General features: G+C 35.1%; 3 protein-coding genes across 3 annotated transcripts; all 3 read right to left on the bottom strand.

Moving 5' to 3' along the window:
- Nucleotides 1–218: 218 nt before the first annotated feature.
- LOC112033566 (glutathione S-transferase PARB) lies at nucleotides 219–1,516 on the bottom strand. The gene is made up of 3 exons (XM_024066342.2): nucleotides 1,296–1,516; nucleotides 1,074–1,122; nucleotides 219–835 (listed from the first exon to the last, which is right to left on the bottom strand). Exons 1-3 carry the CDS (start codon nucleotides 1,446–1,448, stop codon nucleotides 381–383), a joined length of 657 nt encoding a protein of 218 aa, XP_023922110.1. The 5' UTR covers nucleotides 1,449–1,516; the 3' UTR covers nucleotides 219–380.
- Nucleotides 1,517–9,502: 7,986 nt separating this feature from the next.
- LOC111999402 (F-box/LRR-repeat protein At3g59190-like) lies at nucleotides 9,503–11,061 on the bottom strand (the record flags this gene model as incomplete). Its single annotated transcript, XM_024031529.2, has 3 exons — nucleotides 9,503–9,822; nucleotides 9,898–10,041; nucleotides 10,132–11,061. Coding segments are annotated over 3 exons (1,353 nt in total), but the record flags the coding sequence as incomplete, so codon positions are not given.
- Nucleotides 11,062–11,688: 627 nt separating this feature from the next.
- On the bottom strand, nucleotides 11,689–13,179 carry LOC111999400 (F-box/LRR-repeat protein At4g14096-like). The gene is made up of 2 exons (XM_024031527.2): nucleotides 12,121–13,179; nucleotides 11,689–11,847 (listed from the first exon to the last, which is right to left on the bottom strand). Exons 1-2 carry the CDS (start codon nucleotides 13,150–13,152, stop codon nucleotides 11,689–11,691), a joined length of 1,191 nt encoding a protein of 396 aa, XP_023887295.2. The 5' UTR covers nucleotides 13,153–13,179.
- Between the last annotated feature and the right edge of the window lie 2,253 nt (nucleotides 13,180–15,432).

Raw genomic sequence — 15,432 nt, 5'->3', positions numbered from 1 at the left:
AAGTGCCTTCTTTTTTTATTTTTTTATTTATTTTTTCAGTTATTCATGTCATCTTTCACCTTCTTTTATACGTTAACAAAATTTGTTAACGGATAAAAGAACCTGAGGAGCATGCATATGGATTATTAGTGCAACCAGTCTCATAGCACTGGCATAGGAGTTTTAAATAGTGCATAAACTTGATGCTTTCAACTTGAAGATTGAAGGCACGACAACAATAACAAGTTAACAACTTGTGAAATCAAACCCTAGAAACACACAAGGCTCCACATTGAAAATGGCAGACTCTGAAATTTAAAATCAAAATACATGGAGTAAAAGCACATATACAAATAATCGATAGCGAAGAGTAGTCACCAGGGTCAATAGCAGTCCATTCCTTACTGTTGGCTTTGCAAGGCAGCAAGGGCCTTCAACCAAGCTGGCCTTGCTGTAATGTCTGCTATCCAAGCACTCACATGGGGGCGTGAATCAAACAGCTTTTTAACTTGTGTCCCAAACAAGTAATGCAAAGTGGGCAAATGGTGCAAATCCGCCAGGGTGAAGCAATCACCTCCCAAGTATTTTGACTGAGCTAGTCGACTCTCATAGATATCAAGGACCTTAGCTAGCTTAGGTTCATTTTCCTCCACAATTGCTTTGTCTGCACTCATGCCAAGCAGTAATGGCTTATATACCAGCTCCCAAGCTAGTTTTGCAGCTATCTGTTCATATTGTTGGCCCTCCACTTCCATCCAAACAGACGTAATTGCCATCTTCTTAGAGTCTTGGTATATCAGCTGGGTTCCCTTGTCAGCATACTCACAGGCAATGTATCTAGTAATTGCCCTTGATTCTGAATTACAAAAGGTCAAAGCATGAGGATCATACTAATTAAATGCATCCATTATGCTTGAACGGAAAGAGAGGAGAGTGATAAACTAACACTCGTCCCAAAAACTAATACTGCTAATGAAAGTTTCAATTTTACGAGTGAGAAAAGGGAAATTGATTGAGATATATTAATGTCTTTCTCCCCGGTCCAAACAGGAGAAAAACTATAACTAATGTCTACCAATTGCATATAGACTTACCAAAGAGCTTGAGATCTCCATCTTCAAAAGCTGGAACTTGACCAAATGGCTGCGTAGCCATAGACAAGGAAATGTTAGCTAGACTCAAAATGATTATAATAACAACGTACAAAATAATTGAACATATTTCATTGTTGTTTTTCTTGATGATTATAATGAATAATGGGCTTTTTGTACTTGATCCTTAAAAAGTTGATACATGAATGTTTTTTGTTTCCTTACATTGTGGGTCGACAGGAAGTGTTCTTTTTTATGTTCACCAGCACTCTTGTCTACAAGAACAAACTCATGGTCAAGCTCTTTCTCATAAACGGCAGCGAGAACTCGCAGTGTATTTGTTGAGAGAGGACTTCCATGGACTTTGATCGCTGCCATGATGGGGGAGAATGGTTATATGATCAAAAACAAAGAGGAGATAGAGCAAGCAATGTTCCACAGGCCTAATCTGATCCATTTATATATTGGTATTTGAAAGAATAGTTTAAATTGGTATTTGGAAGGAAGGGTAAGATCATAGAATAGTCCCTTATTTATTTTGGCCAAATGAGAATTCTTAATCCTGGCAAAGGTCCATAGAAACAGAAAGTTGAAAGTGGCAGCTGACCAAAACAGAATTCTTTATTTTGGATGATTTGTTTTATCAACCACTATTATTGGTCTGGTGGCTTTTCAAGTACCATATTATGCCGACCAACGCAAGTGGTGCTATTTTACTGGTGAGCATGAGGACCAAATTGGTGGATCCGGATCCTCTCCATTTCAAAGGGAAATGGAGAGTATCCATTTTACAGCCAAGATCAATTTGAAATGAATCCAAGAGCAAAGGCTATGCCACCTCATTTAAAAGCCAATAACTCAACCCAACAACTTAACCCTAGCTAACTTTAACGGTGGTAATAAACTAACCTTTAGAAAAACAAGAAAAAAAAACATAGACTGTGTTATCAACACAGATCAAACTAGATTTCGATCTTGATACCTCAGAAATCTCAACCAATACCATTGGGTTCTTAACAGACACTTCATTATAGAGCTGAATAAAGTACTTGTCAGAGGACAATATGTACCAAAGTTTACACATAGTTTTGGTTCTGAATAGGGACTTCACAGGCAGTCTTGCAAGGATTTGAAAAATAACTTCATCTGGGAAAAACCCATCTTTTACCGAATTCATCACAATTCATCAATTTTTAAACAGAAAACAAAGTACAATTTGACACATCCAGATGGGAAAATCAATAGAAAAAGTCAGATTTGCTTACCAGATGAAAATTTCGAGATGGGTATTACGTGAAATCTCATTTTGAAGCAAGTAAATCTAAAAGCAGGGCATTCACTCTTGGCCTTTTGTTCTTCTTCGACAGTTTTAACGTTTTATTTATATAGTATTTTTTTTTCCCTTAATTAATGAGTTCTGAGAAAGACTGAGAGGCTCGGTGTTGTTTAAGAAAATTGGATTTGGGTTGGCAAAATGTTTTTCCCCTAAAACCTTAAGATGAACCCATTTCCAGGGAAACAAACACATACACTAAGCTTCAAACTATGGCCGCCGCCCGGCCATCATCAACAGCCTACCACTGCGACCATTAGCCTCAGCCGGTCAGCCTACCCCTTACAGACTGCACATTTGAAAGGAGCAAAAAGCCCAAAGAGACGGAGATCAGATTTGGTTGCGGCTGGGTTGATAACACATTCTATATTTTGTTTTTTGTTTTTTTAAAGGTTAGTTTATTACCACCGTTAAAGTTAGCTATGGTTAAGTTGTTGGGTTGAGTTATTGGCTTTTAAATGAAGTAGCATAGCCTTTGCCCTTGGATTCATTTCAAATTGATCTCGGCCGTAAAATGGATACTCTCCATTTCAAAGGGAAATGGAGAGGATCCAGATCCCCAAATTAGTAATATCTTACTTAGAGCATTTGCAGCAGTGGAGGCAAAATTTTAGCTATTTAGCTACACAAAAAGTTACTTTATCTATTTTACCTACACACATGCTGCAGCAGTGAATCTATTTTAGTTTTCAACACAATAAAATAATATAACAACTACAATAAAATAATATATCCTATTACCAAAAAAGCACCAACCACAACCACTTTACCATCAGCCACAGCCACAGCCATAGCCACAACCACCACCACCACCACCACCAGTCCACAGCAGGAAAAAAAAAAAAAAAAAAAAACATGTAAGTAAAGTAAAGAAGAGAAATATCCAGATAAAGTAGTCATCACCTCCACATTTAATGTACTATACCAACTCAGCTAGCCATAATAATGGAGGAATGACTCCTGAACAGTAGCCTCACAGCTTGCAGCACACTTTACCAACTCCAGTACAACCCTGATGGGACAAGCATCTAAAAGAAGGCCCATGACTATACAAGTGTAGGGCTGGGATGCAATTCGATTGACTATATAAGGAAAGGAAATCTCTCTAGATTAGGGGATGAGAAATTGAAAGAAAATAGATAAACTATGTAACACAATTCTATATTTGAGACTTGAACTTTATATGAACATCTGCACCTTGGCTAGATTTGAGGAAGTGTTAATCCCTGATTTAGTCTCTTTTTTGTGATTCATTAAGCTTTTTCGCCATTAAGCTAGCAATTTGACCATAAAAGCGCATTAAAATTGATCTCGAAAGCCCATACTCTAACAAATTAATCGTTTTGGGCCTTCTAAACCTAACTCCACTATACTAAGTGGGCTTAGCCAGTTTTGGCCCCTTATAGGCTACTTGATGATTACATCGCCATCAACCTAACATTATTTTCTTTGGGGCCAAGGTTGGTGCTATCATATCAAAGCATATGTAACAAATTGGGAAAAATGTTTATCTCTAAACTTGTTTGGAGAAAAACCTTTTAAATTTATCTTTTATATATATATATATATAATATGCATGTCAAATTTTGTTTAATTTGGAAATCATTTACTATTCAATAAATAAACTTATGTTTTATACATAAATTTATACTAAAAAAACTTGAAATTTAAACATGTGGTTGACGACATAGTTATTGATTTTTTATTTTTTAAATTTTACGAACATAAATGATATAATAAAAATATGTTATCTAACGAACAAATTTTCAAAATTTTCATCTAATAAAAATATATAAAGATACTACGGAGGTAAATGTTTTCCACAAAGTAGAGCGTTGAATTTTTTAAGTCACTAGAGCTTTGGCTAAATTTATCAATTTGTAAGAGCATTTGCAGCAGTGATGCTATATAGGTATAATGGTATATTTTTAGCTCACAACCACAAAAAACCATCATGCAGCAATGGAGCTAAATCTAAAAGTTTTAGCTCCTCAGCTACAGTGCACATCTATCTTTAGATGTGCACTATAGCTCACAGGTAAAAAATATATATATATATTTTTATTACACTCACTCTCTTCTCTCATTAAATTAAGATTTCCCATTCTCTTTCTCTCTCCGGCTTCTCTTCCTTCTTCTTTCTTCCTGCACTCTTCTTGTCTTCTCTCTTCTTCCTCCACCGCCAGTCCGATCTCACAGCCCAGCCGCCAGCCCAGCTTCAACCCATCATCGACGCCGACCCATCTCAACGATCTCCCCACCCATTCCGCCAACAAACCCATCTCGCCGATCAGACCGCCAGCCTAGCTTCGACCCATCACCGATGCCGACCCATCTCGAGGATCTCCCCATCCATTCCGCCAACAAACCCATCTTGCCGATCAAACCGCCAGCCCAGCATCGACCCGGCGCCGACCCATCTCGACAATCTCCCCACCCATTCCGCCAACAAACCCATCTCGCCGATCAGACCCAAGCTCTGGATTTCGTGGGTTTCATTCGTCGATCCAAGCTCCGGGTTTCATCATTGAAGCCGCCGCTTTCTTCCTCCACCCATTGTCTTGGTTTTCTGTCGATCCAAGCTTGGTTTTTTTTTTTTTTTTTTTTTTTTTTTTTTTTTTTTTTTTTTTTTGCATTGCGTGAATTTGATTGCCGTGGTGTGGGTGTTGCCTGGTGGGTCAGGTGGGTGTGGGCTTGGTTGATTGTTTTGTGGTGCTGTGTTGGCGGTGGTTGTGCCGTGTTTTATGGTGCTGTGGGTTTTTTTTTTTTTTTTTTTTCCTGNTCCATTATACTATTTAGTTAACTAGCTTTTAGGTTTTAGTTTTTTTTTTTTTAAACAGAATTTTCAACAAAATTTTTTTAGTTTTAGCTAAATAAGTTGTTTTTAAACAATCACTAAGAGAATTATTTTTTATTTTTTATTTTTTTGTTAAGAACCAAGGTAAGAGAGTTGTTTGTGTAAGCAAGTCCCCCTTCCAACACCAACACACAAAATTTTCAGCCTAAACCGACATTTATTTGTCCCTTAATTTCCACGTCTTCAACCAACATTTCAACGGCAAAAGATCCAATACAGTGCTCTAATACTACACTCCAAAGCAAATTACCTTTATATCTCTGTAAAAAAAGGAGGAGGGTATCTCAGGAATACTAGTCGGACTTGGTGGAGAAGTCGGTGAAGCAAAACGCCAAAACCGTCTTTTTGTTTTTGGTTCGGTGGGATCTTTTGGGCAATTATGTTTACAGGAAATTGGTCTAATAATTTCTTGTAAACATGATTGCTGGTAAAGCAGGTCTAATAATTAGACCAATTTCTTGTAAACATGATTGCTGGTAAAGCAAAACGCCAAAACCGTCACATAATTGCCCAAAAGAAATTGGTCTAACAATGGGATGATGGAAACAAAAAGACAGCATCCACTGACATATAATTCAAAAAAGAATGCAAAGTATGGGCATAATAAAATCTCCAATACAGTAAAAAAGTGATGGAACAAGTTTAAAATACAACTCAAAGGTCGGATACTATCACTGATGGAGGTGTTTAAGGCCTAACGTGTAAAAAGAAAGTTTCTAATTTCCTTTTCAACTGTACCAGCCAGCCAAACAATCAAGATTTAACATCAATATTGAATTTGGCCAGGTATCATCACGTCAACAACTAGTGCGGCCCATTCTTCCTTCATATATATCCTTGTTGACGTGCATGTTAACAAGAAAGGTATAAGTGTAGTGACCCAAAAGAGGGCCTTGCATTTTATAAAATCTCACATCACCTAAGGAAGTATATGAGAATGTGTTTATAAGGAATGACTTCTCTTTAATGTGTAGAGGCATTTTTCCTCACTACTGTGTGTTTTGAGAGAGAACAAAACCGTGAGGAGTATGAGTCTCAAAGCGGACAATATCCCCACAATTGAGGCGGGGTCGTTACAGATAATATCACAAGGTCTCAAAGCGGACAATATCTACACAATTGGGACGAGTTCGTTACAATAAATCATACAAGATATTCTTTGTATGAAATGGTTATAATATAGTCCATCTGGCTTCATACTTTGTAATTTTTGGTTAGGTAGTCGGCATAAATTACCTTTGTCAAGTCCTAAAGCGGTGCAGCAGCAACTAGCAAATTAATAGTGTTAACATGGCAGGTAACCAACAGCAGGTATGGTTCCTTTTACAGTTATAGTGAAGTAGTACTAGTAAGGTTTATTGTTATTATTATTAATTTCTTTACCTGGCATAATTGCTAAGGTATCTCTCTCTCCCTCTGTGTGTGTTTCACATATTCATTTTTCCTTCTCATCTATTACTTACACTATTTCCTCTGCAATCATGCATAGACTGCAGTCTTTACAGAAGCCACGTGTTAATCATAAGACCAAACCCCATCCTGGAGCCACCTGCTAGGGAGGGCAGGGATAAAAAAAATACTTCAAAACCTTTTTTAAATACTTCCTAAACCAATCTACAATACCTTAAAATTTGCCCCCAGTTCCCGCCTCCCTCCCCTCTCCAGGCCGGAAAAATCCCTATATACAATACAGACATGGAAATGATACAAATTGAGATCAAACAGAAGATAGGTGTCATCTGTGTACAACAGCAAGATACAATTCCTATTTCTAGAAAACTTGAACTCAATAAAGTGCCCTTTATAGCACTATCTACCCAATGCTGATGTCATCTGATAAAAACCTAATGGACAAAGCCTGGGAACTCCCAAATGGTCTGTTGGCATGCAGACATGAGAACCTACAAGAGACTGAAGAAATGCACAAGGACATCCCATCTGTTTAACTCTTCCTACCTCAATACCTTGCAACACAAATCAGGAAATTTGAATTGGGAAGAAATTTGAGTGCCCAAGATTTGTTGGCATTGTCTTTCTAGACTGTAGAGTTAGAATGAAAGAATTCAGGAATAGTTAGCAAATTATTTTGATTACAAATTACAACTTATCCACATATGATTTGACTGAAATTTAAATTACCTACATGTGGTTTGAAATTTGACATTTTATCCATCTGGAGTTTAATCAAAATTTAAGTTGTCAACCTGTGGTTTGAAATCTCATGATGCAAGTGTTCCGTTTGGGTTATTTTTTATCTTATTTGATCTAATATTTTTATGTTTTTGGGTTATTGAATTCTAACTGAGTTAACCTCAATTGAGTAAAGTGTCAAATTTCAAATCATAGATAGGCAACTTAAATTTCGGTCAAACCATAAGTGGGTAAGTTGTAATTTTTTTTTTTTTTTTTTTAAAGTAGAAAGTTATTTTGCCAAGATATATACGTTTTCTCTATCTACACAAATGAGGTGATTTTTATTCTAGATAGTTTAATGTTGAAAAGAGGAGATTTTTGTTTATCAAATGTGGACATAAGCACTTTCCTTCGTTTTCAGCAACCAAAAGAAAAATGAAACAAGGTCCAGAAAAAGAAAATGCCAATAAGAAAGGAGAACCCAACCCAATTGTCAATTAACCAAATGAATGCATTTATAAATAGAAAAAAAAAATCAATAACGTAACAGAGAAAGAGAAGAGTGTTTATCCGTGACATGAATGTGAAGTAGAGGAAGATTGTTCACTTAATAATAGATTCAACCCAGCAACTCTGAATCAATCTAACAACTTCAGTCTTTTCGTCTTCCTGCTTCCCTGTTCTTTGTTTTGTTTTAAGTATTCAACCTTTTTTTCCCCTCTCCAGGTAAACTTAACAACATGTTGTCAAAGAGTTGAACCAGGAACGGAGCCAGAACTTGTATATAAGGATCAACTTTGCTACTGGTTGTGTATGGTGGCTTAGCCACTAAGGTGTCTTTTTTTGTGACTTTGATGCTTGTTGTTAGGTAAGGACAATTATTTTGTTTGAAATTTTTTAAAAGGTTGGGTTGTTTGTTTTGGATAAAATTGGTTCATTAAACTTAATTTTTTTTAGTTTCACTATTGGTAATTTTTGTTGTTAGGCTAACTTTTTTGTGCTTATATATTTTTTATTCAATTTTAAATTTATAGATTTTTTTTATGGTTTTTAAAAAGAAGAAAATGGGAGAGCTACAATTTTTTTTCAAATTACTGATATAATGAGTGATTATTGGTAAGCAAAAAAATTGTGTAAATAGTGGGTTTAGATACGAACCAATAAGAATTTGCTATCTCAAGAGTCTAGAAAAATTTGTGGCTATAACATCACTTTTAAAAGAATTAATAATATTACCAAGAGGGCAAAATCTAATTTTATAGAATAAAATTGCTAAAATTAATACCTGCCATATATTCTTCTTTCTTTCTTTTTTATTTTTTATTTTTTATTTTTAATTTGGAAGGGGGCAATTGCCCTCGAGTCAAAGGCTGCCTCTGTCCCTGAGTTGAACAGTGGCTTTTGGTGTTGTGGAAGAGTTGATCAATGAGATTAAAGTTATGCCCCAGTAAAGTCTCTAATTAACATTAATTGTTTTCTTTTAAATGATGCTGGCATATTCTAGCCATACATTTACTTCGTACCAATCCTGACCATGAAACAGACTCTCCATTTATCCCAACAAAGGTCAAGCACTTGTGTTGAGAGGGAATGTACCAAAATTCTTCCAACAAGAATGAATTTGAGAAGCCGAGTGGTGGAGACTGAATCATCATGCGGCATTTGCTACAGCAGTATGAAACTACATTGCATATCTTGAGACTGTGCCCTTTAGCAACGAATGCATCATCATCGACGAAGGAAACTTTTCATAAGTGGAGCAAGGATTCAGAAAAGAGATTTTGCAGCCTTCCTTGAACAAGTTAACACCAAATGTGGGGATAAATAGTTTGAGTTGAGCAATGGTTTTGATGCTAACATGGGCAATATAGGTTGCTAGGAATAGAGATTTGTTTCCAACTGCATCCAAAAGGGATCCTTGAGCTTGCACTGGTAACGCTCAGAAGTACAAACAAGCCAATAGGCAAGCCATCATCCAAGGTGACCTCAGTCTAAATGAGGAATAAGTGTAGGTCTTTTTAACACAGCATTGTAGTAGCGTGTAACAAGCCTATCGCGTAAATTGTATGACCCTCTTGTGCTGTTTTGTATTTGTTTACCCTTATAAAGTTTCAATGATAATAAATATTTATACAAAATAGGAAGTAGAATCATGAAAATACAAACTGACATGTCTTTGAGCCCCTTGGCAAAAACAACAACATCTTACTAATCTTCAATTCTTCTTCTATAGTCAAATTATTATGAGATTTTATACAGAACACACTTAAAACGCTTGCATTCTGCAACAAATACTTCACCAGCTTGTACTCACCTTTCTGCCCCTGAAATTGCCAAATTAATATTTTCTTGAGACAAGACAACAAGCAACGAGGAACCCACTCAGGTTGATCCCACCGGTAATCTCCTCCCCGCTCGTGTACAAGTCCCTAAGCAAAATAGAAAAACCAAGTTTCAGAATTACTGCTTATCAGCCAGATCGAACTAATCAAATACAAACTCACCATTGGAAAGTAGAGAGCTAGGAGGTTAGGCAAGCTTTTGAGCAAGTCCGGCAAGAACTGCCATCCAGAATGTTTGTTAACGCTCAGCTTCAAATGGCTCACATTATGTAACGTAGGCAGGTTGCAATCTGATAACTTGAGAACCTTCAAGCAACAAAGATTAATATTCAATAGAGAGAGAGAAAAAGATTTTATAATGATCAATAATTTAATATAAGAGTTAGGAAAGCTAACCTCCATATAATCGCCAGTTAAATGCAATTTTTTGACATTACAAATACCTTTCATTAGTTCCAGTTGTCTTTGACCATAGTAAGCATAGCCTTTTTGTTCCAACTTTGGAGTGCTTAATTCAACATGCAATTGAGCTTCAGTTAGTGACTTTAGATTCTTTAAATCATAGCCTTCTGCTACAAAATCATACAGTCTAAAGTACTCAAGGGCTGGAGTATCAATGATAATCTTGTACTCGCAGAACTTTGTACTATATTCATCTTCTATAGCACATTCAATGGTCAAACGATTCAATATAGGGCCAGAAATCTTAAAGCAACGTATTCTTTTCATTCCGCATTTCACTATAGACAGTTCTTCTAGCACAGGGCAGCTAGAAAATAACTTATGAGTTGAGTCATCATCTGAAAATTCAATTGAATTCAGATGGAGAGTCTTGAGACTTGGTAAAAGTACGGAAGCAGGAACGTTGAGCACAAATTTTGTTCCTAGTTTAAGGTTCACCAGTGATGCAGATGTAAAAAGGCCACAATATAGAGAGTATTTAGAGTTTCTCATGGGGAAACAGAGATCAAGCTCTTGAACTTTGCCCCGCACTGCACTGCAAATCCATGCATTCACTTGTGAGGGTTCATAGTCTTGACCACATTTCAAATGAAACCTGTGTATGTGTGGTGCATTGTGTAGTTTAAGTACTCTATCCACAAAACTTGAGAAGCTCACTCTCAAATCTTCTGTTGATTTACTGCCAGGCCTTCTTCCATGTAACAATAACTCATCATCAAAGTTCAAATTGGGTACTGAAGACCAAAGATTCTTCCACGTGGTGGATAAAATGGATGTTCCCACCGCATATTTTGTTGGAAGAAAAGATAGGATGTGGCAAAGCACTTTGCACGGTAATCTGTTGATTCCATCTTTCTCTTCCTTTTCTCGATGATAAACCCTGTCTTCGGCTTCTTGGACTATGGCTTTCTTAAAAATGTTGTGGCTAATTGTGGAAATACTGCCCTTGTATTCCGCCACTCCCCACTTGCTTCCAAGACCCTAAAAAAAATCGACTATGTTTTAGAAATACTGCCTATCAGCAAGGACTAATCAAATACAAACTCAAAGTCAAGAGCTTGCATGTTAGACACACTTTTGAGTTGGTTCGACAGAAACTGCCATCCAATATGTTTGATAACAATAACAATAACAATAACAAAAACTAAGTTTCAGTAATAGTGCTTACTAGTGAAGACTAATCAAATACAAACTCACCTCTCCAAAGTCGAGAGCTCGTATGTTAATCACACTTTTGATTCGGTTCAACAGAAACTGTCATCCAAGATAACAATAACAAAAACAAAACAAAAACTAAGTTTCAGAAATAGTGCTTATTAGTGAAGACTAATCAAATACAAACTCACCTCTCTTAGGGCGAGAGCTACGTTAGGCACATTTCTGATTCGGTTCGATAGAAACTTCGACAGAAACTGCCATCCAATATGTTTGATAACAATTATAAAAAAAAAAACCAAGTTTCAGAAATAGTGCTTAGTAGTGAAGACTAATCTAATACAAACTCACCTCTCCAATGTCAAGAGCTCGTATGTTAGGCACGCTTTTGAGTAGGTCCGGCAAAAATATACATCCAACAAGTTTGTTAGCATTTACCTCCAAATGGCTCACATTATGCAATGTAGGCAGGTTGCTACCCGATAACATGAGAGCCTTCATTCATTAAAAAATACTTGTCAAATCAACAAATCTCGAAAGGTGTCTTGTTTAATTGTATTAAGTAATGAGAAATGATTAGTGCACACAACTAAGTGTATACATAGTATACACAAATTGCAATTTACAATGGAACTTGTGACTTTAAGTCACTATTAGAGTGTGTGTAATAGACACTACTCTTAACTCTTAAGTAATTGACTAGCATACTGAAAGAGAGTCAGAGAGAAGATTTTAAAAGGACAAAATGTAAGTGTTAGGAAAGCTAACCTCCATAGAATCACCAGTTAGATGCAAGACCTTGACATTATGAATACCTTTGATTAGCTCCAGTACTTTTTGACCATAATAAGCACGGTCCCTTTGTTCTATCTTTCGAGTGCTTAAATCCACATGCACTTGAGCTTCAATTAGTGACTTTAGATTCTTAAAATGATACCCTTCTGCTACATAATCATATAGTCTAAGGTATTCAAGTTTTGGAGCATCAATAACAATTTTATACCCACAGAATTCTGTAGCATATTCATGATCTAATATAGCACATTCCATGGCCAAACACTTGAGTGCATGGGCAGAAATGTTAAAACAACGTATGTTTTTCATTCCACATTCCTCTGTAAACAGTTGTTCTAGCACAGGGCAGCTCGAAATGAGCTTATATGTCGAAGCATCATCTGAAAATTCAATTGAGTTCAGATGGAGAGTCTTGAGGCTTGGTAAAAGTACAGAAGTAGGAACATTGAGCACAAAGTTCGTGCCTAGTTTTAGGTAAACCAGTGATTCAGTTCTAAAAAGATCACCGTGCACAGTGGGGACACACAAATGAAGCTTCTGTACATGACGCCGTAGTGCTTGGTAAATCCATGCATTGACATGTGAGGATTCATAATTTTGAGCACATTTCAAACGAAACCAATGTAGGCGTGGTGCATTGTGTTGAATGAGCACTCTATCCACAAAACTTGAGAAGCTCACACTCAAATCTTCTACTGGTTTATTGATAAGGTTTTCTTTATGTAACAATAAGCTATCCTCAAAGTCTAAAATGGGGACTAAAGCCCAAATATTCTTCCACTTTGTGGATAAAACAGAAGTCGCCACTGCATGTTTTGTTGGAAGAAATGAGAGGATGTGACAAAGTACTTTGCATGGTAAATTGCTGATCCTATCTTCCTTTTCGCGGACTATGACTCCCGTCAAAATGTTCAGGCGTCTTGAGAAAACACCACCCTGATATTTTATTTGCCTATTGCTTTTCACAGAATAAGAAATTCTCTGGCGTTTTGAGTTTGATTCCATTATTTCTTATCCTTACCGACCGTATGATTTAGTTGCTGAAAAAACAAAAAACAAGCAGTTAGAACTTATACATCATTACTTGGGATACAATATTACACTTGGTCACAATTTAATATTATTGAGATAAGCTCTCAAATACAAGGGCACAAACAAAACATGAAAAGATCAGATTCTAATATCATGATTTAAGTATTGTACTCTAAAACCACAAGCATCCTGCCACCAAGATCAACAATCTAAAAACAAAGATAATTATATTACTCTAGCAGCCATTTTGAGACCTAAACTAACAAGTATATAATGGGAATATTTTAACCTTGGTAACTTGGGGGAGTCCAAATCTTTTATTTCACTTTTCCTACTCCACTCTATACTCCACCAATAAATATTTGCCACGTGCTCATCTAATTAATTAAATACTATTATTATTGACTTATTAATATTACAGTTATTAATTAATAGTAGTATTTAATTAATTAGGTGAATATGTGGCAAATATTTATTGGTGGAGTATAGAGTGGAGCAGAAAAAATGGGACAGAAGATTTGGACTCAACTTGGGGGACCAAAGTATAGAGTTCAAATTTTCTATTCTACTTTTCCTGCTCCACTTTATACTCCACCAATAAAAACTTACCACATGTTCACTTAATTAATTAAATATTACCATTATTGACTTATTAATACTACTATTATTAATTAGGTGAACATGTGGCAAGTTTTTATTTGTGGAGTATAGAGTGGAGCAGGAAAAGTGGGACAGAAGATTTGAACTCTAAAGTATAGCCATTTTGTTTTAATGCAAACTAGTATTTATTTATTAGTATTAATTTACAAAATATCTACAAGAGAAACCTTGAAACGGTTACTAAAATTTATGAAGAGTAAAACTTAGATAATGCTCATTAACAGCAATAAATTAGGTTTTTCAATTAATTGAAACACATATTCATTGAATCAAATTGGGAAACCTAATGTATTAATTGCATTTAAGGAATTACTCCTAAATTTTGACATTTTACAAAAAACTTATAAATTGATGTGACAATAAACATGATTTGTTACATCAAAAACATAATAAATAAATAAATATAAGGTTAGAGGCACTACAAATTTTACTATATAAATCATACAAATAGTAATTTAAATGTTCATTTATTTATGTCCTCCTCACTGTCTCTCTATCCAACAAAAAAAAGTGAAACCAATCATATTCTTAAGACATTAAAATTTGTAATAAATTTAGCATTATCTAGATTATAAAAAAAAGTCACAACTATTACCAATTTTATTATATAATATTTACAAACTGACATGACAATGAATGCTATTATAAGTGTTATATTAACAATATAATAAATAAATTTTCTAATTGCTTTTAGTTGTTTTCTAAAAATTGATACATTAATTTGTAAATTCTATGAAGTAAAAATTTATAGTAGTTGTGGTGCCATTCTAAATAAATTCTTTGACCAATCAATAAAAGAAAATGCACAAAGTAATTTTTTTTGAATTATTTGCATTTTTCTTTTGAAAGAACCAAATAGATTTCCCATACTTTACCAATAAAATAAAATCATATTTATCATCTAATTATATGTTAACTGTTTTTTGATCTAAAAACTAATTAATTAATGGACAAATATAGTCAAACAACTTAACAACACAAGTCTTTTGAATAAAAAACAAAAATAAAATAATTAAAAAATGTATTTTGAAGTTAACAAAAAGTAAAATCCAACACATTACAAAGGCACATTTCATCTCACATTGCTTACATGAGTTTAAAGCCTAATTTTTTTATTAGATTCTTCTAACCACATTTTCAAGGATGCATACTTATTTTAGATTTAAATTTTAAAATTGTGTGTGTATACATATGTAGCATTTTTCTTTAAAAAAATAAAAGAAAAATCTAGGCCTTGGACCCCTTATTTAGCTTTGTTTTTCTATGTAATGAGCATTAACAATTTTACTATATAATGTTTACAATCTAACTTGACAATGAATATGATTGACTATTTTTTGAACTAAAAAAATGATTAATGTCACTAAGAAAAAAAAAAAAAAAACTTTTAACATTGGGTACCAAAAAATGAATAACTATTGTAGGGATAAAGGCCCAAAATTATATATTGGGCCTTAGGTCTTGGTTGAAGATGTTGGTTGGTTCGAGGACGAATAAATAGTAGTGAGGGTGTTAAATTTAGAGTCCCATGAGTATGTTGCAAATGGAAAGGCTGGGGGAGGTGGTCCGAGGAGTAGTATCTCCTTGGATAAA

Source organism: Quercus suber, unplaced genomic scaffold, assembly GCF_002906115.3.
Source record: "Quercus suber isolate HL8 unplaced genomic scaffold, Cork oak 2.0 scaffold_863, whole genome shotgun sequence".
NCBI lineage: Eukaryota > Viridiplantae > Streptophyta > Magnoliopsida > Fagales > Fagaceae > Quercus > Quercus suber.
Note: the sequence above shows the minus strand (reverse complement) of the source record. Positions and strands in the feature narration are given on the sequence as shown.